The following is a 24,297-nucleotide window of genomic DNA, read 5'->3' as shown; positions in this document are numbered from 1 at the left end:
GTTAGGACTGAGGTGAGAAGAATTACTTCACTCAAAGGTTTGTGAATCTTTGGAATTCTCTACCCCCAGAAGGTTGTGGATGCTCCATCATTGAATACATTTAAGGCTAAGCTAGACAGACTCTTGGCCTTTCAGGGAATTAAGGGATTTGGGGAGCAGGTGGGAAAATGGAATTGTAGCCCAAGATCAGTCATGATTGTATCGAATGGTGGAACAGGCTTGACAGGCCGTATAGTCTACTCCTGCTCCTATTTCTTGTGTTCTTGAAGATACACAATACCGTTTAATATAGGAGTTTGGGAGAGGGTAACAGAAAGCTGCTTTCAGATTCAAATGTGTTTGTTTATTCAACTTGGTGCCCAGTGTTGACAAACTCCTGTTGCCAATCTCAGTTGCTATGGGAGGGATGTTTTTATAAAGAAGCAGCAGAGCCCCTAAGCATGCTGGCACTTCAACACCTGCAACTAACACACACTAGGTCAATGTTCTGTGCACCTCATCTATATCCCTTTTCCCTCCACAAGACAAAGTGCTGTGTAACATGCGCAAAAGCCATCTTTCTCAAAGCACCCACAATACATGAAGAAATGGCCTTCTGTCTCTAAGGATGGCATGGTGCCTTGCCGGTGATGCTTTCTGAGGTTGGCATTGTCAGCACACTGTAAGCTAAGTTAAAGAGGCCTTTGGTTTGTTTCTTGAGCAGCAGTCTGCGCCAGTACACTGTGATTGAAGTGGAGGAGAGGGGTGACCAGTGCTTCCTTCCTCACTCATCAACTAAGAGAGTTGCCCCTTTGTCAGCTCCCAGCCTCCCGAGTCACAGCCCGAGCCCTCATCAAGGCAGTGGTGACTGAGGTTTATTCCCTGTTGTCCGACCAGAGTTCATCAAATTATGAAATGAACAGAAATGCAACCCTGAGTGCATACAAGCTGGTACTGGAGGCGTACTGCCAAAAATTCCGACCTTTCTGCAAATGGCTTGAGCAAGCTTACATCAAGTTCAAAAAGGTTAAGCAACCTACTTTTAACTGATGGATACAGGTGCTTAAGATGGATCCCACCGATGAAAACCTCAGAGATGTGATTCACCTTAAGGAGTTCAAAAACTCACTCCCCCTTCCCGTAAAAACCCATGTTGAGGAACAGAGAGTCTTCCAAGTCAGACGAGCAGCCAGCATAGGAGAGAACTATGAATTAACACACAGACCCTATCACAAGATAAGCTGAGATCTGATAACTCTTACAGGCTAAGGAGAGATAGGGTGGATGTAGACAAAAAACAGTCTTAAGAGAGTAGGGAAGGAAAACAGATCAGCCTCCAACTTTTGAAAGAAGGAACCAAGATGGTAAACTGGTAGGGGCATGCCTGGTGCATTTTCAGTGTGTAACATATGGACAAAAAGGGAAGGTAATATGCACCCTAAGGGAAACTATTAAACCCATGTGTTCTAGAAACAGCAATTAAGGGGTTAAAGACTTTACAGACAGTACAGTAACAGAAATTTGCATATTACAAACCTTGAAGCAGAAAAGACGTCTTCTCAGCAGCCTGTGAAATTTGATCCCCACCAGGACTTAAGAGATGAACTTGAGTTTCCACTTGGCTGAAAGCTCACCTAAGGCCCCAAGTCTGTTGGTATTAAAATTCCCAAAGCACTAAGAACAGATGCTAGTGAAAATCCGAATCTGCTGGAGAACACATAGCTGGGATTTAAAGGTGGACAAAGGATAGAAGTCACCAAGTTTTCTAAACAAAAGTCTTTCTAAGGCCAGACCCCTGACATCAAAAGAGATTAAATTAAAATTGTACCTCATCCAAAGTAAGTGATGAGAAACTCAAACTTTATGTTTGGGTGCCTGAATGAATGTGTGTCTATTTGATTTTTTTTTGAATGAAAATTGTAATGAAATGCTTGCTGCATTTCATTTCTGGCAGGGAGGTGTTATAAAGCCAGAAAGTGCTGGAAAAACTCAGCAGGTCTGGTTGCATCTGTGGAGCGAGAAACAGAGCTAATGGTTTGAGTCCAATATGGCTCTTCATCAGAACTGTCAGTTGCCAGACCTGCTGAGCTTTCCCAACATTTTCTGTTTTTATTTTGGATTTCCACCATCTGTAGTATTTTGCTTTTATATAGGTATATATCGAAAATGTCTTTCTTTATTGGGCTGAACCCACTGCTTGGGCTTTAAAAGAACAAACAACAGCATTTCAGTGACTTAAAACAACAGCTTCTAACATGGCTGAATATTTGCATAACTGTACCCTACAAATTCCAAAGCCATTAAAATGGGGTCAGCCTGTCTAGAGACAGCCCATCTTAAAGGTGTGTGAATGAACCATCCAGAAAACATCCAGGCAACCTGTATATTCAACTGGGTGTGGACCAAGCCATCAAAAGCAATCACTTTGGACAATGAACCCTGGAGCCATTCTACCACCTTTCACCTGATTGTAACACCAGCTTTGAATTCCAGATTTATTTGCTGATTAATTTAGAATTCCACCAGCTGCCATGGTGGGATTTAAACCTGTACCCCCAAAGCATTAGCCTGGGCCTCTGGATTACAAGTCCACGACATAACAATCCTCCTGTGTTTACATCCATAGAAGCAGCAGATGCAGAAAGGAAGGAATGGAACCAAACAAATATATCTATGGTCTGAATGATACTTCCAGAGTGTGGTATTTTTGAATGAGATCTGTTTTGCTGAAAATAGATTGTGTTCAACTAAAAGCAGTGCAATGTTTTATTGGCATCATTAAAGGAAACCTTTCTGGAATCTTCATGATGAATTGTTATGACTCAGCAGTTGGTAAAGCTGAGTTATTTAAAAATCCCAGAGGAAAACTTTATACAACTGTCATAACCTATATTTTTAAGTGGTATGTTTGAGATGTAATTCTAAATTCAGGAATCAGACCACTAGCAGTTAAACATATACACATGGCTACAAATGACCACTATCATAACTTTTAACAAATTCCAAAACTATTCCCCATTAAGGCAACAGCAACCCTTGGACTTAACTAGACACTAGGCAAAGCATTTTCAACTTACGAATTCAAAATGAGGTTCCTCCCACTTTGGTTCCTATGGAGACAGTTGTCGGCTTACAGCTACATTGGTCTTACATAGACTTTGCCTCTGCCTTGCACACACATAACTGCTATCGGTTATATTCAGCACATCTCATTGAATGTAAATTCTCATTGTATCACCATCTTATTTGAACTCCACCTCTTCTAACAATAAAACCCCTTTCACAGTACCAATTTTATTAGTGCTATAAACATTGTTTGGTCTCTGCTAGCTACGTGCCCGATTTCACCCCACTTCTTGAAAGCTCTATTCAAAAAATGCAAATGCACTCTATCTCTCTTACATCTCAAAATTAGTACACATCAAAGCACCCAGACTAGCTAGTTTTAATCCATTTAAGACACACCCACAGACTAAACTTCTATTTTAAAAGAAAAATATTTTCCAATAATATATACATTATAGCTTCATGACATGAATGTTGATGATTTCTTATGTTGTGCACTGTGAAATTTGAGAAATGCATAATTAATAAGATTTGGAGCTAGGCTTCTGGAGTTTTTAACTATATTAGATTAGATATTAACCAGAGTAGGTCTGCAATAACTTTAAATCAATAATCTTAGTTAGAGAGTGTTACTCCTAACCTGGTCAATTGAACTTTATCATCAGAGTAAGATGATGTACAAAGCAATTGTAAAACTTGATTAGTCAGTTGAGCTGCTGAGGCATTCAGCCCTACCCTGGATCTAACTCTAACCCTAAATCACAAGCTAGTTTTGGTATATTGGAATTGAGGACTACGATGAAACACCCTGATGTTGAGAATATTTTTTTTATTCATTCTTGGGATGTGGACTAGGCCAGCATTTATTGCTGGAACAAAAGGAAATATCTAAAGTTAGATGGGTGGATACTAGTCATTAATTGGTGGATTGTTTTCCAAAAAGAAATTAATGTAGGAAGAAATTATTAAGGTCTTGGAGGAGCGGTATCTCACAATATAATGCTTTTACAGAATTAATTTTAGATTTAATTTGTTTTAAAATTTCAGTTGCGCATATTAACTCTAATTTTTTGCTGAAAGAGAGAGAAGGGAACAAACAGTTCATTTTTGTATATTAATTGTGTTTAATTGTATGCAAGTGGAGATCATTAACTGGGGTTTCACTCGAGTTCATATAAATAGACACAAACCAGAAAGTGGGGGCTGAGTTAAGAGGTGCATACTTGTAATGTGTAACTTTGTAAATAAATATAAAAGTGTGTAAAGGTTGCTTCCAGTTCTATCCTTCAACTGGCTTTCACAGGGGGCCACCACCTTCTGCCCTGCCTCAGCAACATGCAGGTCAAGATTCTTCGGCACATTTTGTTATTGTGCAATGTGCAGCAAATCAATATAATCCTTACCATGGAGGTGTACTATACCCACCCTACCCTGATCTGACCATTTAGCTCCCCGCTGATCCTTTTCACTATCTATCGAGTTGCTGTATGTGCACAGTTGGACTTGCCTGTGCTTCGTTTTTAGCAACATAGAATGGTGTCAAAAGCCATGGCTTCAAGGTAGGCTTTGTCAACCAGGATCCATCCAGCACTTTGCTTGACCTGATGAGTCATTTGTAGCTGGTACAGTGGCAAGGAAAAAGACATTATGATAGCCCCCCACCCCCCTCCTTTTCAGAATTTAGGCGCAGTATCCTTTGATGGGCATCACAAGCAACTTGCATACTGAGCAAGTTGAATCCCTCCCTGCTGAGAAATGTGACTGGTTCCTTGAGTAGAGCCTTCAGTGCCATATGGGTCGATCGCCTCCTGCACCCCGAGGAAGACAGAAAAGTTTATGGCCCCGTCTCTCTGTTTCACAAGGGGCATATTTGATAAAATCAGATGCTCTATGGAAGAAGATGGTGGGAAAGTAAGTTGCAATGAAGAAATAAGAAAGTTACAAATGGATATGTGAATTTATATATGCGTTTTGAATTGAATTAGGTGAATTTGGCAAATGGAGTTTAATTATATGGAGTATAAGTGTGAGGTTATCCATTTTGGTCAGAAGAATAAAAAGACAACTTATTATTTAAATGGAGAGAAACTTCAGAATGTTTCAGTGCAGAGGGATTTGGGTGTCCTCTTGCATGAATCGCTGAAAGCTGGTATGCAGGAACAGCAGGTAATAAGGAAGGCAAACGGAATTTTGGCATTTATTCCTAAAGGAATAGAGTATAAAAATAGGGAAGTGTTGTTGCAACTGTACAAGGCATTGGTGAGACCACACCTGGAGTACTGTGCACAGTTTTGGTCCCCTTACTTGAGGAAGGATGTAGTTACATTATAGGTGGTTCAGAGGAGGTTCACTAGATTTATTCCAAAGATACACGGCTTGTTTATGAGCAGATAGGCCTATACTCGCTAGAGTTTAGAAGGATGAGAGAAGATCTAATTGAGGTATATAAGATGCTAAGGGGGATAGACAAAGTAGACAGGGAGCCTATGTTTCCCCTTGTGGGGCATTCTAGAATGAGAGGCCATAGTTTTAGGCTAAGGGATGGTAGATTTAAATCAGAGATGAGGAGGAATTACTTTTCTCAAAGGGTCGTGAATCTGTGGAATTCACTGCCTCAGAGAGCAGTGGATGCCGGGACGCTGAATAAATTTAAGGAGGAGATAGACAGACTTTTAATTAGTAATGGGTTGAAAGGTTATGGGGAGAAGGCAGGAAATTGAAGTTGAGGCCGAAATGAGATCAACCATGATCATATTGAATGGAGGGGCAGGCTCGAGGGGCTGAATTGCCTACTCCTGCTCCTAGTTCTTATGTTCTTATGTTATGTTAAGAGGTCATGTATTGACATTGACTGCAGGCCCTCCAAGCTCCTTGGCTAAAATTATAGAAATCTCCAGTGGATGACTGGAAGACACTGAAACTCTAGAAATTGAGGGACGTTTTCAGCTCATCTTCGCTAACAAGGGCCTGAAATGTCATGGCTTCAAATTTTCCTTTCATAGAGGTGGCCAATCCCTCCTAGCGGCCTGTGTACACACAGCTGCTCCTACAACATGTTGGAATGACATTCATTCCCTGTACACTGTATGAGGCAGGTTGGTGGTGGTGGTGCAGGGTGGTAGTCGCATGTTTGCTACAGTATTCTGCCATGATACCTCACTTGCTGTGCCTGCTGCCTCACCTCCTTTTCCTGATCATCTATGATAATACAGAACAGGGAAATATGCAGTCGAAAGGTCATTTCAACGTTTTGACCTTTTGAATGCTTTGAAAGGGGCGGAGGTCCTAAAACTATTGTCTTCAGACACTCAGAATGTACAAAACAGTAACAGAAAAGTGGAGAAAGCACTCTGAAATATCAATTCCAGAATGCAGAGATGAAGTTTCATTGCTTTCTGCTTATTTAATGGTCCTCGAAGGCAGCAAATTATATGAAAACCGTAGATCACTTCGATAACAGGTGACCAGGGACCCATCTGTGCTGTTATATATTTGTCTGTTCTGGTTGTCAAAGCTAAGTATCAATTTAACTGGAGGCACTAGCTCCATGTCCTTCAGGTTGAAGATTTCCTATGAAGTCAAGCCATTGAGGAGCAGCACCTGGTCATTCACTGCATTCGAGACCTCTCTCTTAGCCATCCATTAAGGCAGAGCTATCAAGTTTCATGAGAGTGCACATCTTTATTGTTTGGCCCCTGACAACACAAACGCAGAAAGCGCAGCTTGAAGTAGTGAGCATGAGAGAAATCTATCTGACAATTTATGAACCGCAATTAACAATGTCCCCTCATCTAACATGCTAAGAGGAGGACACATTCCTGCACTTATCAAACTTCTCTCTTTCCTCTACTTAAAAACTGAAGCATTATTGATGGGAAAGAGGTTTTCTGCAATGTTATTTTAATGTGCAACTTTGGTCAACCAAATAAAACTTGGAAAAACCCAAATTGTTCTGTTTGTAAATGTAATGACTGATTGCTTCTTGAGTTGTGTTTAAGGAAGATTGTTCTCATTGCAGCCTAGTACTCATAATGACCTAGACAATATAAAGGAAGTTGAACTTGTAATATCCCAGGAGAACATTGACCACAGAATCATTAAATTCAATACCATCTGTGATTCAGAAATTCCAATATATAACTTCAAGCAACTGCCTTCAAAAAAATGATGGAATAATGCTGGGTATATCAAGGATAAAAACATGCTTAGCATCAGAAAGCTCTGACTAAGCAAGTGTGCCTCTAAATAGATCAGTAAAAAAAATTAAAAGGGTAAGTATTCTGTACAAATCCTGTGAGAAGAAAAGTTTACTGGGAAGAATGTATGAACACGCCAAAATGTGATGAAAAGGTGATCAGAAAGGCAAAGAGAGACTTAAAAAAAACATAGCTGGAGAGGCAAAACATAACAGCATGAAATTCTCCCAGTACATCAACAGTAATCAGGTAGTCAGAGAACAGGTGAGAACCATAAATTTTACTAATTGACTGGAAACAGAGTGAGACAATAAACTTTCTGAATGATTATTTCCCCCAAACATTCACAAGGGAAGATAATGAGAAACATACCATTCTCAAGCAGAGATAAATTAGGCAAAATTAATGACATTGACATGTATATGAGATGGAAGTCTGAAGCTGAAAGGGCCCAAAACTGACTAATCACCAGGAATAGATTATTTATCACAGAATCTTTATAATACAGAAGGAGGCAATTTGGCCCATCGAGTCCGCACCGGCTCTCTGAAAGAGCATCCTACCTAGTCCCACTCCCCTGCCTTAACCCCACAACCCTGCATATTCTTTCTTTTCAGATAGCAATCCAATTCCCTTTTGAATACCTCGATTGAACCTGCCGCTACCACCCTTTCAGGAAGTTCGTTTCAGACTCCAACCACCCTCTGGGTGAAAAAAATTTTCTTCACATCACTTTTACTCCTTATGCCAATTATTTTGAATCTGTGCCCTCTAGTTCTTGATGCTCTCTTGAGTGGGAACAGTTTCTCACTATTTACCCTGTCCATACCCCTCAGGATCTTGAAAACCTCTATCAAGTCTCCTCTCAGCCTTCTTTTCTTCAAGGAAGACAGCACCAACCTCGCCAACCTATCCTCATAGCTGCAGTTCTTTAACCCTGGAATCATTCTTTTGAACCTTCTTTGTACTTTTTCCAATGCCTTCACATTCTTCCTCAAGTATGGCACCCAGAACTGGCCCAGTACTCTAGATGAGGTCTAACTAGTGTCTTTAGTGTAACTAGTGTTCAACATGACCTCCTTACTTTTGTAATCAGTGGCCCTCTTAATAAAGCCTAAGATGCTGTATGCTTTATTAACTGCTCTCTCAACATGCCCTACCATCTTCAATGACTTTATGAACATATACACCGAGATCCCTCTGTTCCTGACGCCCTTTGATGTTTCTCTCTTTATTTTATGTGTCTCTCCATATTCTTCCTGCCAAATATTTATATTTATATAAATTTATGTACCAAAGTACTAAGAGAAAGAATAGAAGATTTACAGTACATCACCAATCAATACAATGGAAAGTGGGGAGCTGCTAGAAGATTGGGAACAGGACAATGTGGTATTCATGTTTGGAAAGGATGACAAATCAGGCAAGGACAAGTACAGACCCATTAGTCTGAATTAAGTTCTGTGTAAAATAATGTGTTTTGAACATTTAGTTTGTGTTTCTTAGTTTTAGAATATAACTTTTAGTTTTAGGAAATAAAGTTTTAACTGTAGAAAATGGGGGCATCTGGATAAGCAACCCTGAAGTAAATGCAATTCAAACAAGCTTGGAGCTTATTACACTTAAAAGGTTGGGGCAATTTTGATTTAAGAGGTTAGCAGCTAGAAGAGTGACATTATAAAAAGGCAGGTGGGTTTACTTAACTAAAGAACTGGAAACATGGGGGAGAATTTTCCCCAAGTCGGGCAGGCCGTGCAGGACCGATTGTGGGCGGGTGCGGACCCGATCGCCGCCCACGATCAGATCAGCACTGCCATTTTATGCGGGTGGGCCAATTAAGGCCTGCCCAGTGTAGTTCATGACTCCTGAGAATAGCGGGAGAGGGTGGGCGGCAGCGGTCATGCACAGACCATACGGTCCAATGGTGATCTGGCGGCCTGTTTAAATGAAGGCCTGGCAGCCTTTGCAAGGCTGCTCAGAATCGCCAGGAGAAGAGCACATCAGAGGGGTAATGTGTATTATGCAAGCCCGAGGGTAGGTCAGCAGGGCAGTATGCCCCTCGTTTCTCCGATGAGTACCTAGCTGCCCTCCTGGAGGAGGTGGCAGCGCGGTGGGAGGTCCTTCTTCAGAGGGACGGGAGGCGGAGGCCTCCCCACCTGACCAAATGTGCGTGGGAGGAGGTGGCCAAGAGTATCAGCTCCCATGATGTGGTGCGACGCACATGGGTTCAGTGCCGCAAAAGATTCAATGACCTCCTGCACTCGGGAAGGGTGGGTGCCATGTTGCCTCAGGTCACTATATACAGCTGTCACCCTTCCCCAAAGTCCCCCTCACCCTTCTCCCCAGCAACTCTGAGTACAGTAACGGCATTGAATCCCTCACGGCATGTTTCCCTCGCTGGGTGAGCCAGCAGATATTGCCTATGCCTAGTTCACCCTGAGACGGTAGAGCATAGATGGGTTCTGCATCTGCAGCATGTGTGACACTGACACCCAGAGTATAGAATGGGGGTGAAATTCAAGGATCTGCACCTAGGCAAAGTGCTGGAACAGGGAAGCATGTCAAAGTCAGGGTGCTAACATGCTGGGAGGGGAGCTTCCAGGTGGTGGGGCACCAATCCATCTGCTGGCCTTTACGCTCCGTGTGCTTGTGCCTCCTTGCTTAGCAAAGTTACACCTTGTGGTGCCAGATGTGAAGGAGGCAGCATTTGGACAATGTGGGGGTCAACCCTGGCTTCTTTGGGTGAGTGTGCGGCAGCTGCGGGGTGCCGAAGAACTGGAATCCTGCAATGTCCCACTCTGGCTGGGTTGGCAGGTATGTGATGGGAATCCAGATGCAGGCTGGACTAATCAATGCTCTTCTCTCCTTTTCATAGAATCACAGAATCACACAGTGCAAAAGAGGCCCTTTGGCCCATCAAGTCTGCACCGACACGTGAGAAACACCTGACCTACCTACCTAATCCCATTTACCAGCACTTGGCCCATAGCCTTGAATGTTATGACATGCCAAGTGCTCATCCAGGTATTTTTTAAAGGATGTGAGGCAACCCGCCTCCACCACCCTCCCAGGCAGTGCATTCCAGATCATCACCACCCTCTGAGTAGAAAAGTTTTCCCTCACATCCCCCTTAACCTCCTGCCCCTCACCTTGAACTTGTGTCTCCTCGTGACTGACCCTTCAACTAAGGGGAACAGCTGCTCCCTATCCACCCTGTCCATGCCCCTCATAATCTTGTACACCTCGATCAGGTTGCCCCTCAGTCTTCTCTGCTCTGCTCTTTTCAGGAGAAGACTGTGCACACTTAACAAGAACGGCTGCGGACTGGCGGAGGCCAGGACCAGTTGGCGACCCTAACATCTTACGAGCAGCAGGCCATGGATCTGGAGAGGCGCCATGCCCCCAGGTCCACTGGTGGTGGTGAGGCTAGGGTGCCACGGGGAGGTATGTTTGGCGAACACTCAGGTCACCATGTGTGTCCCAAAAGCCATGGCACTGCTGAATGCTTAGTGATTGAAGTTAGCAACATGGGTTGACCATTGATTATGGAAGCATGAGCACATAATGATCCAGGGGAGCGGCATGCAAGTTGACATTGTCTCCACTTTAACTAATCAAATGTCCTTGTTCTTCCTTTCAGCATCACCTGAGCAGGTCCGGGAGGAGGAGGCAGAGGGCCCACCTCTCACCCCTGAGGTCACAGAGGGAATCCACTCGCCAGCGTCACACCATCTCTGCCAGGCAGGCATCAGCGCAGATACTAGCAGCTCGGTGGGAATTAGATCATCGGCTAGTGTCCCAGGGCACGGCGATGAGGGCACTTCAAACTCGCTTGAGGTGCGGGCAGAGACAGGGAGTGCCCAGGGCACTGGCAATTGGAGGACTGCTGGGGACCAGTTACATGCTCGGTCGGTTGGTGATGATGTGCCTCAGGAGGCGTCTGTGAAGCAGCAAATGCTGGAAATGCAGCAAGTTATGTGGGAGGATCTGGCGGAGATACATGAAACTATGCATGGCATGGTGCCTGTGCTTGAGGAGTCCTTGCAGAGCATCATCGATGCATTGAGCCTCATAGCCGAGTGCCACGCTTCCTCAATGGAGAGAGTGGTGACTCTCGTGGAGAGGCTCCTCCAGGAGAACAGCCAGGGCCTCTTGGGGTTGTGCCGGGACCTGCAAGCCCTAACAGTGGCATTGACCTCAGCTGGTCATTGTCCGTGTGAGAGATGGTTTGGGCACCAAGTATCCCAGCTCAGTGCCCACCCATCTGCGGTGAGCAGGGAGGTCCAAAGCGACCTCATGTCGGTGCAGCAGCTGTCTGTCATCTCTGCAGGCTCCTCTCAAGGCACTTCAGATGAGGACAGCAGCTCATCTACCCCTCTACCAGTGACAGTGGCATCCGAAGAGGCTGCGGCGAATGGGGAGAGGCCAGCTGCGGAACTGGCCGCTCCCTCCCAGGCGGGGCCATCAAACGCTCCACAGGCCAGAGGAGGTCCGCCAAGGTCATCGAGGCCTGCAGGCCAGCTCAGTGAGCAGGCTGTCTCAGATGCTAGTGCCAGCAAGAGGACAGCACCTAGATGTAGCACCCGTAAACGTAAATTTAAATCACCTTAGGCACACCACTGCTTTCTCACTAGTGCTTTTATGTTGGCCCAAAGTGGTTTATTGAAGACTTGGGGTAATGTCCAACACTATTTTTTTTTGGTTAATAAAGTTACATTTGTACCTTCAATAAATTTTGACATGTTGCCATGGCTCAGGGTGATTCCTTACTTCTGCAAGTGGATGAGGTTTTATACGAATGTCTCCCACCCGCCTGCCCATTGCGCCCATGCAACGTCCTGAAGATTGCACAGGTCCTGAAAAATTGCAGTCAATTGCTGCTTCTCGGGCCTTAACTACATGATTAATTAATGGCGGGCGCGCATCTGAAAACATTGCATGCCCGCCCACCCAAATATCGCGATGGCGCACGGTGACATCGGAACGCTCGCCCGACATCACCTTGCGTCATGCTGTCCCCGCATGCCAATGAGAAAATTCTGCCCATGATGTTTGCAGTTATTCCAGTAAAATGCAAATTATTTACGTGGTTCCCCAGAATTAAGGAAAGCTTTGGAATTAAAAGGTAGTTAATTTGCATTTCTACCTGAGAACAGGCTGACTGTGTCTCATTGACATGGAGATGGGTGGAGCTTAGTGAGATTCTTTGTTTTTAGTTTATCTCTATGAATTCATTTAGGGCAAAGCAGACACAAAGGTTGATGTTTTGAAAAGCAGCTAGATGTATGTGTAAGCTTTTAGTCTTATGTAATTTGTAGCTCCTTGAAAGTCGAGATGTAAAGCCAGACCTACACCTGAAGTAGAGTAAATGCTAGATCTATCGTCCATGACGCAGCCTGTGATTGGAAGCTGGTATTCAGTATAAGACAAAGTTGGAAAGGGGAAAAACAACTGGAAGATGTGTTTAGTTTGAAGCTAAAGGAAAAAATCTATGTGATCCTCAGTGAAAGGCAGTTAAACTTGTTGCAGTTTGAGTTTTGGAAGTAATGAGCTTGTTTGCAGCAGCGGGCTATTGGAAATCAAGGGTGTTTTCTGGTGTTTTAAGCCACTGTGCAGGTGTCACATGGGGGGGGCCATACTTGACCTGTAGAATCCAGAGCCTGTGAAGAAATTGGAGGGTCGCTTAGCCAAAAGCTAATGGAAGGACCACCATGAAACCTTGCACCCTGGAGAATAGCTGGAGCAGTGAATAGAAATCAGAATGAATTCCATAGAGCAGTAATATACCTTTGGTTCGGTCCAAGAGCTAAAGTGAATGAACATTCATGATTAAGATAAGGGAACTTCTTGGCGGAGGTTGGGGAGGTGGTGGGGGATGTTGGGATGGGGGTTAATTAAAAAGTAGAATTGAGTTTACAGCATAAGTCTCTATAAGCTATAATGTTAAGTTGATAGTGCTTACTTTGTTTAATTCTTTTTGACATACAATAAAGTTTGTTTTTGTTTAAAAAGGTGTAACCTTGTGGCAAAGTTCTGTCGATTAATTGCTGGTTGTTTGATTTCTTCTTTAAATGTTAACAGTCCTTAACCGGATCATAACAAACAACATTGGTGATTAGGAGTAAATTTGAGGATTAACAGTCCAATAATGATCTAATAAACAGCAATAAACAGAGGAAGAAATTCAGCCTGACCAAACTCCTTCATTTCTTTGGAGAAATAACATCCTAAATGAACTGGGGAAAGCTAGCAATATGTTTTGTCTAGACCTGCAAAAAACATTTGACAAAGTTCCACATAAAAGGCCATTAGTCACACTCAAAATCTCCTCTAAGCTGTCTTTGCTCCAGTGGAAATAGTTCAAGTATCTCAAGTATCTCATCAACACTATAGTTTCCCATCCCTGGCATTATCCTGGTGAATGAATCTATGATGTGCACTGTTTATGGCTTCACTGCCTTTTCAATAAAGGGGTAGCCTAAAACCTAACCTTTTTTTCAAGTCTTTGTTAATTCTTTACTCATGTGTTCTGATGCCCTTTTTTACGAAATGCTATTGGCCTTTTTTTTGGCTTTATTGACCTGCACTCATGCTTTTAAGGAGTTATGTGTTTGACTCTTATTCCATTGAATCATTCACACCTTTTTGATTATGTGTATAATCCCCTTCCTTTGTTTATTTTTTTCTCGCAGAATGTATGTTTCACTCTTATCTACATTAAATTGCATTTAGCACTCATCCACCACTGTCAAATCTCCTATTTTTGTCAACAACTCTTGAAATTATGTTTTCTATAACCAAGTCCAAACCGCATAAGTATACAAACATAAGTAGACCCAGCAGTGATCTCTGATGTACGCCACTCCCAACTCTCCTCTAATCCAAGCTATACCCATTGAGTCTAAGTTATTCTTTCCAGTCTGTCAGCCGATTTCTTATCTATGCTCCTATATTTCCTCTTATATGCCTCCGTATTTCTAATAAACTTCTTATGACACATGTTATCAAATGCATTCTGAAAGTCCATATATATTCCATGCATTCCCTAGATTAATCCAATCATGTACTACTTCAAAAAAACTCTTAAATTTGTCAAGCACAAGTTCATTAATTAATGCATTTCTGAATGCTTACTAGTTTTATCTTGAATTATGACAGCTGCTAGAATGAGATGCTCTGAAAAGCATCAGTTTTCAAATTCAGTATTTTCAAAGGTTGTTGTGTGTTCATGACATATTTTCTCATCTAAAATCAATTACATTGCTCTGAATATTTACAAGCATAATACATGCCAAGTGGCCCATGATAAATGGTCAAAACCTCTTTTCACTTTGTCTTCCTCATAGCTATGGAGGGCCTCAGTGAAGGAATTTCACTGGGTTTTCTCCTTTTAAACTGCATGAAACCAATTTAGCCCTTTGGGAAACTCTGACATGAATGGAGAAAATAAAATAATGGTTGTTGAGTCCATAAAGACAGCAAAGCGATTAAAGCATTTGTTACATTCCTTCCATTACTTCATGTTCATATGATTCATGTTGGACATTTTGCTCCTCTCACCCATTCTAATCTCTCTCTCTCTGAACTTACTGCACTCCATTCTCTCAGGTCCAACCCTGACATCGTCATCAAACCCGCTGACAAGGGTGGTGCTGTTGTTGTCTGGCGCACTGATCTCTACCTCGCGGAGGCTGAGCGTCAACTCGCAGACACTTCCTCCTACCTCTCCCTGGGTCATGACCCCACCACTGAACATCAAGCCATTGTTTCCAGGACTGTCATTGACCTCATATCCTCTGGGGATCTTCCTCCCACAGCTTCCAACCTGATAGTCGCTCAACCTCGGACGGCCGGCTTCTACCTCCTACCCAAAATCCACAAACAGAACTGTCCCGGTAGACCGATCGTGTCAGCTTGCTGCTGTCCCACAGAACTCATTTCTCGTTATCTTGACTCCCTTCTCTCTCCCCTTATCCAGTCCCTTCCCACCTACACCCGTGATTCCTCTGACACCTTACGTCACATCAACAATTTCCAGTTCCCTGGCCCTAACCGCTCCCTCTTCACCAAGGACGTCCAATCTCTCTACACCTCCATCCCCCACCAGGATGGTCTGAGGGCCTTTAGCTTCTTCCTCGAACAGAGGCCCAAACAATCCCCATCCACCACTACTCTCCTCCGTCTGGCTGAACTTGTTCTCACCCTGAATAATTTCTCCTTCAACTCCTCTCACTTCCTCCAAATAAAAGGTGTGGCTTTGGGTATCCACATGGGCCCCAGCTATGCCTGTCTCTTTATGGGGTATGTGGAACATTCCTTGTTGCAGTCCTACTCCGGCCCCCTTCCACAACTCTTTCTCCGGTACATCGATGATTACTTCGGTGCTGCTTCATGCTCTCGTCGGGACTTGGAAAAATTTATTAATTTTGCTTCCAATCTCCACCCCTCCAACTTGTGGTTGTACAGTCAAAGGTACTTGAGTCATTGGCATGTAGCCCCTCAGTTCTGATGTGAACAACCTGTTACTCCAGGGTGTTGCTGCCATCAGAACTTTGCTGCTATGTGGACACGTTTATCAAAATCCATCTGGTTTAAATATTGCAATGAAGTGTGATTTTCACGTGGTCCATCTCTGACACTTCCCTTCCCTTCCTTGACCTTTCTGTCTCAATCTCTGGTGATAGACTGTCCACCAATATCCATTACAAGCCTACCGACTCCCACAGCTACCTTGACTACAGCTCCTTACACCCCGCTTCCTGTAAGGACTCCATCCCATTCTCTCAGTTCCTTTGCCTCTGTCGCATCTGTTCCGATGATGCTACCTTCAAAAACAGTTCCCCTGACATGTCCTCCTTCTTCCTTAACCGAGGTTTTCCACCCACAGTTGTTGACAGGGCCCTCAACCGTGTCCGGCCCATCTCCCGCGCATCCACCCTCACGCCTTCTCCTCCCTCCCAGAAACATGATAGGGTCCCCCTTGTCCTCACTCATCACCCCACCAGCCTCCGCATTCAAAGGATCATCCTCCGCCATTTCCGCCATATCCAGCATGATGCCACCACCAAACACATCTTCCCTTCACCCCCCCCTGTCGGCATTCCATAGGGATCGTTCCCTCCAGGACACCCTGGTCCACTCCTCCATCACCCCCTACTCCTCAACCTCCACCTATGGCACCACCCCATGCCCACGCAAAAGATGTAACACCTGCCCCTTCACTTCCTCTCTCCTCACCGTCCAAGGGTCCAAACAATCCTTTCAAGTGAAGCAGCATTTCACTTGCATTTCCCCCAACTTAGTCTACTGTATTCGTTGCTCCCAATGTGGTCTCCTCTACATTGGAGAGACCAAACGTAAACTGGGCGACCGCTTTGCAGAACACCTGCGGTCTGTCCGCAAGAATGACCCAAACCTCCCTGTCGCTTGCCATATTAACACTCCACCCTGCTCTCTTGCCCACATGTCTGTTCTTGGCTTGCTGCATTGTTCCAGTGAAGCCCAACGCAAACTGGAGGAACAACACCTCATCTTCCGACTAGGCACTTTACAGCCTTCCGGACTGAATATTGAATTCAACAACTTTAGGTCCTGAACTTCCTCCTCCATCCCCACCCCCTTTCTGTTTCTTCCCCCTTCCTTTTGTTTTTTCCAATAAATTATATAAATTTTTCTTTTCCTACCTATTTCCATTATTTTAAAATATTTTTAAATCTTTTATGCGCTCCCCACCCCCTCTAGAGCTATACCTTAATTCCCCAACCATCCATTCTTAATCGTTTAGATATATATCACCAACTTCAACACCTATGTGCTCTTTTGTTCTGTTGTCTGTGACATCTTTTGATGATCTGCTTCTATTACTGCTTGTTTGTCCCTACAACCACACCAACCACCTCCACTTCTCTCCCCCCACCCAACCACCCCCCCAACACACACACACACACACAAACACACCTTAAACCAGCTTATATTTAACCCCTTCCTTGGATTCACCTAGATCTGTTGAAGGGTCATGAGGACTCGAAACATCAACTCTTTTCTTCTCCGCCGATGCTGCCAGACCTGCTGAGTTTTTCCAGGTAATTCTGTTTTTGTTTTGAGCAATGAATAGTTAATTTAGCAAAACTGTTGTTCTTTTGTATTTTGTGTTCTGCAATTTGGAAGTAAGTATTGAGCTCTCAGTAGATTAACATCCTTTTGGATTGATAGTTGTTCTATTGACAGTGACCTGTCTCCCTGAAATTCATTTCTAAAATCTTTCCTCTATAAATATCTCACAGTTTTGTTTACGATGACATCAGACGTTATGGGATTGATGTGACTAATGTGATTGTTCATGCAGAATCATCCTTCCCAGCCTCCATTGTCATCAGCAACATAAGCAACGGTTTGCGTACCATCCTTCATTCAAACAGGTTTGTACGTGCAACTGTGAAAGCAAGTCAAACTTAGTAATGGAACAAGAGGAAGGGCTTTATCAAATGACATGATACTAACAGATTCTTGTCATGTGTTCAGCTGGTTGAGGTTTGTTATGCAAGATTCCTGTTTCAGTTGCCTGGCAAGGATAGATTCCCATAGGGTTCAAGTCTGAATATCATACTGCTTTATGAGCGTCTTGAAGCTGTTCACTGGAATGGATTTGGTTAGATTTCCACCTAGTGACTACAAATGGTTGGAAATCTAGAAGATGGGACCAAACTTAACTCTCCCAGAATATATCGCTCATGTAGAGTATTTCAACTCTAATTATACTTTAAAACACTACTACATTAAATGCAGAATTTTAACATTTTAATCATAGAAACCACAGACATTTTAACTGTGCTAAGGGAGCTATATAAATGCAAGCTGGTGTTGAAACAAATCTGATACAGTATAGATCTCTTCCTCCAGGAGGAGAAGAAGAATTAGGGTAAGACTAAAAACACTGTTCTAATCAAGATACCTGCACAGGCTACGAAGGTTGGAATGGGTATCAGTGACCAGGTATGTAATTAACAACCTCCAGCATTAATTTAATAATCACTATCGGTGTTTGGACAAACAGAAATGGTTTCCTCAGAGGTAAGGAAGCTTTTGCAACCAAATGCACAGACTAGTGGTTCTGTATTTTCATTTCTTATTACACAAAATGCCAAGTAACACCAGCTTTTCCCAATCTTTCTGTCTCCTGCCTTTGCCATTTTCCTTGGCAAAGTTTCATAACAGATGATTTTCAAAGCCAAAGTGTTAACATATCGAATATTGTGTGGCAGCGTGTGGGAATCACACCTTGTGCTTGCTGCATCGTGAACCTTTCCAATGGCTCGCGAACAGTCATACTGTCTGACATGTAAGATTTGTGGACACTTCAATCTTAATTGCATATATTTTGAAAAGTGCCAATGCAGAAATATTCCTTTCATGGTATTTTAACATTTTAAGTAGTCAGTAACATCAAGTAACTGGTTCAGTGAATAAATACGGTGAGCATTGAGCTACACAAAGAAGGTCCAGGTCACATGCAAACTGTGTGCTGAGCTTACTGAGCAAGGTGAACTGGTGGCAGGAATGCTGTAACGTGCAGCTGGTCGCTGTGTTAGTTAAGAGAAAAGAAAGAATCAGTCAGAATTTCTATTCATGATCATTGCCCTGTGCACCTCCCTGCTAGAAAATATGCCTTTGTGGCATGTCAGGTGACTATTGGTTTATGCTCAGCCGTGATGACCTGTGTGGTGAAAGGGCTTTTTGTAACATTCTTTAGATTGCACAACTGATGACAGGAATACTGTTTAGTTGAAATACCAAACAGTAACTGCCACCTCAAACCCACATTGCAACATATGAGGTCAGTACTTTGAAGAGTATGAGGGAAGGAGAGTTTCAATTCAGATGGCCTGGATTTTGCAGTAGTAATAGCAAAACTGTCAGCGTCCATTGTCATTACTCTTCTGAAACTGACAGCAGCTTCTAGAGTATGCACATGCACAGTTAGACATGGAATTTCAGAAGTTGCTGTCAGTGATTCTAGACTTCTCAACAGGGATGTTTTCCCAGAAATCACTAAACTGGCAAGAGCTTGTCTTTTTCACTATTAGTTTTCCTGTAAAAACCCTTAAAAGAAACACCTTGTTGAATGAGCTGTAACTGGGATTTTCACAATGCACTGAGTTCATAATAATTCTGAAAAATCTCCCTGGCCCTGGAAAACTAATTGTATAATTGTGAGATGTCACATTTTTCCATTATGCTAAAGAAAAGAACATATTTCTACTTTTTTTTAAGTTTTTTTCTGATATTTCAGCTTCTACCTTCATCTCTGTGTACGTCCCAATTATCTATTTCACTGTTAAACTTGATTAAAAGCGAAGGATAATCATACATTTTAACTCCTGGTTTACTGTCTGTGAGAATGCTTCAATATTATTGGCTGCTTACCCTGCTAGATGACATAACTGTTGCTGGATGCCTGCAGATCCCCTTTACTTGGTGCTAGAAAGGTGAAATCCAGAAATTGTTGTGGCAAGTTTTCTTTGATGTCAGTGGCAAGTGCCATCACTTTGTTCCTCACCATGAAATCCAGGCTATTATCTGTAATCTTGTAATCCACCTTCCTAATTATCCACCAGAATATTCATCAATCAAAGGTTTGTAAAAAAAAACCTTTAAGTCCCCTGTAAAAGCAGTTTTCTCATGTTTGAGATAAAATAACTTTAAGTCCCAAAGCCCAAAGGAAGATTCAGTTCAGTTTGTGATATTTGGTTGTTCATTCATTCATTCATCTGTGCTCTGCCCTGGCTCATTGCTGGTGCTTCATTCTGAGCCATTTTCTTGGCAGTTTTTGTCAGTGGTGGTTTGCTATTGCCATCCACTCTTAGTGGCAGAGCTGGGAGGCAGGTCCCAAATTTATCTCGGCCGGAACAGGAATCAAATCCGCACTGTTGACGTTATTCTGAACCACACACTTGCCATCTAGCCAACTGAGCTAAGCAGCCCTCATTTATATTGTATTTGTCTTTATTTGTGTTTCTTAGGTAATGCTATACCATACATGTAAGACCAAAATTTGGGGATTAATTATTCAGAAGTTCCCATTAACCAATTAGCTCTTCCTCCATTATGGAGGCTCCACTGTATTTACTAACATTGAAAGTTGCTCACAACTTCCAGGCAGTATGTCTGTTTTTAACTTAGGAATGCAATTAAAAATAAGTTGCAACAAACATTCTTTGGATTCTTTAATAGCTAATGGCAATTAAGGATTATAGGTTTCAAGTAATACAAAGGAATGAATGATGAGTGAATAATTGAGTGAGCTGAAATGTAGCAATATGATCATTATTTATATTTTGCCACTGATTAATGATTCTGTATAAAATCTGATTTAATGCCACCAAGGGGGAGGGAGGCATAGCTATGGCTTTGTTAATATGAATCTAAACGTTCTTGGCATGTCAAACTTGGTTTCAAAATTGGCTTAGTTGTAGGAGGCAGAGTGATGACAGAAGGATGCTTTAGTGACTGGGAGCTAGTGTCATACCACAGGGATCTGTGCTCGGTCCTCTATTATTTGTCATTTATATAAACGACATAGATGACTATGTTGGGGGTAGGATTAGCAAGGTTGCGGATGACACAAAGATTGGCCAGGTGGTTAATAGTGAGGTTGAGTGTCTTGGGCTACAGGAAGATATAGACGGGATGGTCAAATGGGCAGATAAGTGGCAGATGGAATTTAACCCTGAAAAGTGTGAGGTGATACACTTTGGAAGGAGTAATTTGACAAGGAAGTATTCAATGAATGGCATGGCACTAGGAAGTTATGAGGAACAAAGGGACCTTGGCGTATGTCTCCACAGATCTCTGAAGGCAGAGGGGTATGTTACTGGGGTGGTGAAAAAGGCATATGGGACACTTGCCTTTATCAATCGAGGCATAGATTACAAAAGTAGGGAGGTCTTGTTGGAGTTGTATAGAACCTTGGTGAGGCCACAGCTGGAGATGCAGTTGTGGTCGCCACATTATAGGAAGGATGTGATTGCACTGGAGGGGGTGCAGAGGAGATCCACCAGGATGTTGCCTGGGATGAAACATTTAAGTTATGAAGAGAGGTTGGATAGACTTGGAGCAGAGAAGACTGAGGGGGCGACCTGATTGACGTGTACAAGAATATGAGGGGCATGGACAGGGTGGATAGGGAGCAACTGTTCCCCTTAGTTGAAGGGTCAGTCACAAGGGGGCATAAGTTCAAGGTGAGGGGCAGGAGGTTTAGGGGAGATGTGAGGAAAAACTTTTTTACCCAGAGGGTGGTGACGGTCTGGAATTCACTGCCTGGGAGGGTGGTGAAGGCGGGTTGCCTCACATCCTTTAAAAAGTACCTGGTTGAGCACTTGGTACGTCATAACATTCAAGGCTATGGGCCAAGTGCTGGTAAGTGGGATTAGGCAGGTAGATCAGGTGTTTCTCACCTGTCGTTGCAGAATCGATGGGATTCTGTGATTACAATGGGGTATAATTACATAGATTTACATATAGCATACCATAGAAGGAGGCCATTAAGCCCAGCTGGTCCATGCTACTGTTTATCCTCCTCCCATCCCTCTTCATTTAAACCTACAAGCATAACCCTTGCCATCAAGACAGCATTTGAGTGAATGTGATACTAAGGAGTCCAAGTACAGCTGAAGCCAATGGAATTCAGGGCGTTGGGGGAGGGGGGGGGGAAGCTCTTCACTATGTGGAGTCATACCTAACCCAAAGACAGTGGTGGTTTTGGCAGCCAATCATCTCAGCCCCAGGACATCTCTGTAGGAGTTCCTTAGGGTAGTATACTAGACTCAACCACACACAACTGCTTCATTGATGACCTTACATTCATTATAAGGTGAGAAGTGAGGATCACAAAAGCAAGAAACTGCGGATGGTGTTTTTCACCACAGATGCTGCTTTACCTGCTGAGTGTTTCCAGCATTTTCTGTTTTTATTTCAGATATTCACTGATGATTGCAAAGTTTTCAGTTCCATTCATAACTCCTCAGATACTGAAGCAGTCTGTGCCCGCATGCAGCAAGACCTGGACGACATTTGGGCTGCTAAGTGGCAAGTAACATTTCTGCCACACAAATGCCAGGCAGTTACCACCTCCAACCAGAGACAGTCTAACCACCTTCCCTTGACACTCAATGCCATTACCATCATTGATTCCCCAACCATCAACATTCTAGGATGCAGGGAGGGAGAGTGTGGGGCATGGTCACTATTGACCAGGAACTTAACTGGACCAACAAAATAAATACGCTGACCACAAGAGCAGGTCAGATATTGGGTATTCTGTGGTGATTGAGTCATCTCCAAAGACTTGTCACCACTTACAAGGCACAAGTTAGGAGTGTGATGGAATACTTTTCACTGGACTGGATAAGTGCAGCTCCAATAATGCTCAAGAAGCTGAACACCTTTCAACACAAAGCAACCCATCCACACCTTAAGCATTCATTCCCTCCATCACCTGAGCACAGTGATAGCAGTGTGTACTACCTGCAAGATGTGCTGCAACAAACAGAAGCTTCTCTTACAGTACTTCCCAAACCCATAACCACTATCGCCTAGAAAGTAAAGGGAAGCAGGTGCATGAGAATGCCACCACCCCCATGTTCTCCTCTAAGTAACATGTAATCTTGACTTGGAAAATATCACCTTACCTTCATTGTTATTGGTTCAAAATCCTGGAACTCCCTCCCTAACAGGACTATGAGTATACCTGCATCTCATTCACTGCAGCAATTCAAGAAGACAGCTCGCCACCTCCTTCTCAATTTGGAATGGACAATAAATCCTGATCTTGCTAACAATGCCCACATCCCATGAATGAATAAGTGAAAGAAAATTAAATAACGTTATATTCCTTTCTTTTTTTGATTCAGCTTCCCTTTAAATGCATCTATGCCATTCCTGTCATCTACTACTTGTGAAAGAAAATAGAGTGAAGAGTACACTGAAAGATGTACAAAAATTTTTAGCATTCAGTTAATATCCTTAAGGAGTATTTCTGCTTTAGCACATGTAATACATGGTACCAAAATCAAAGTATTGCACTATCTTCAATAATCAATTCAATAATATGTTAAATTGCATTTTTAATGGAAAAAAAAACTAAACCTAATTCACACAATTAATGAAAGCAAAAATGAAATCAGCTTTGTTCCCAGATCAAACAATCCTTACTTCAGCTGTTCAATTTCTGCCTAATGCAGTTAGTGCCTGGTTATTGTATCTTGTTCATATCTCCACTTTTCAGATTCTACATAAAATTTTTTTTAGACTCCTAAGTTAATTGAATAATGAATATTATGCGTGGAAAATTCTCTCCATGTGGTTTCAGTTAAGTAATCCTATGACTTCAGGTCTGAATTTTATTTTTCGTGCCTGTGATTTGTGTTTGGAAGGAAGTGCTTGGAGCCACTTCAAACTTCTTCCCATTGTCCTTTTTGTCAGGTGGGTTTTTCACAATCAACAAACAGAACAAATGCCTGAAATTGGCATGACTTCAAACCTTGATAATTAAATTCTGTTTTCTCAGAATTTTTTGATGACATGACCTTTACCACTGAGTGAATGCCAGACAGAATTTTGTGTCAAATCAAGTCCATTTGATTTGTGTTTGTTCAGTGATAATGGGTCTAATAAGGACCTTGGCACTGGAGAAACTTTGAAATGAGTCTAAAATTTAAATTTGGATTGGACTATGAATTAGTGGAGTACAATAATCATTGAATGTGCTGACACGTTTGTAATGCAAGTTTTTAAAAAGGACTATTGATAGAGTTAACATTTACCTCTAGAACATATGTTACTATCACATTAGTTTTGCAAATTAGGTTCTGAGTACATTCTGATCTACCATCCTCTACTTGTGAGATATTTATTAATTGATAGGAGCCATACCTTCATGTGGAAAACTGACAAGAATCCAGTTCAATAGACACTCATCTCTGGGCAGAAGTCTGCCTGCTTCCTGCCAGCGGATTAATAGTGTAGCATAAGTGTCCAAGTACAGAGCCTAACCTTCCTG

At 42.7% G+C, this 24,297-nt stretch overlaps 1 protein-coding gene across 4 annotated transcripts in view; it reads left to right on the top strand.

Annotated features, from left to right (window-relative positions):
• Positions 1–24,297, top strand: part of khk (ketohexokinase) — a 60,623-nt gene that overhangs the window by 15,121 nt on the left and 21,205 nt on the right. For 2 of the 4 annotated variants that reach the window (XM_041199957.1, XM_041199958.1), the window contains exon 4: positions 17,525–17,659. The exons of 1 other annotated variant lie outside the window; for it this stretch is intronic. In XM_041199957.1, the coding sequence (XP_041055891.1) occupies positions 17,525–17,659 (135 nt within the window). Of the gene's footprint in view, positions 1–10,881; positions 11,944–17,524; positions 17,660–24,297 lie in introns of those variants that run through there. One more of the 4 variants, XM_041199956.1, reaches the window with a different exon arrangement.

The sequence above is a fragment of the Carcharodon carcharias genome, chromosome 11 (genome assembly GCF_017639515.1).
Source record: "Carcharodon carcharias isolate sCarCar2 chromosome 11, sCarCar2.pri, whole genome shotgun sequence".
Classification (NCBI taxonomy): Eukaryota; Metazoa; Chordata; class Chondrichthyes; order Lamniformes; family Lamnidae; genus Carcharodon; species Carcharodon carcharias.
Note: the sequence above shows the minus strand (reverse complement) of the source record. Positions and strands in the feature narration are given on the sequence as shown.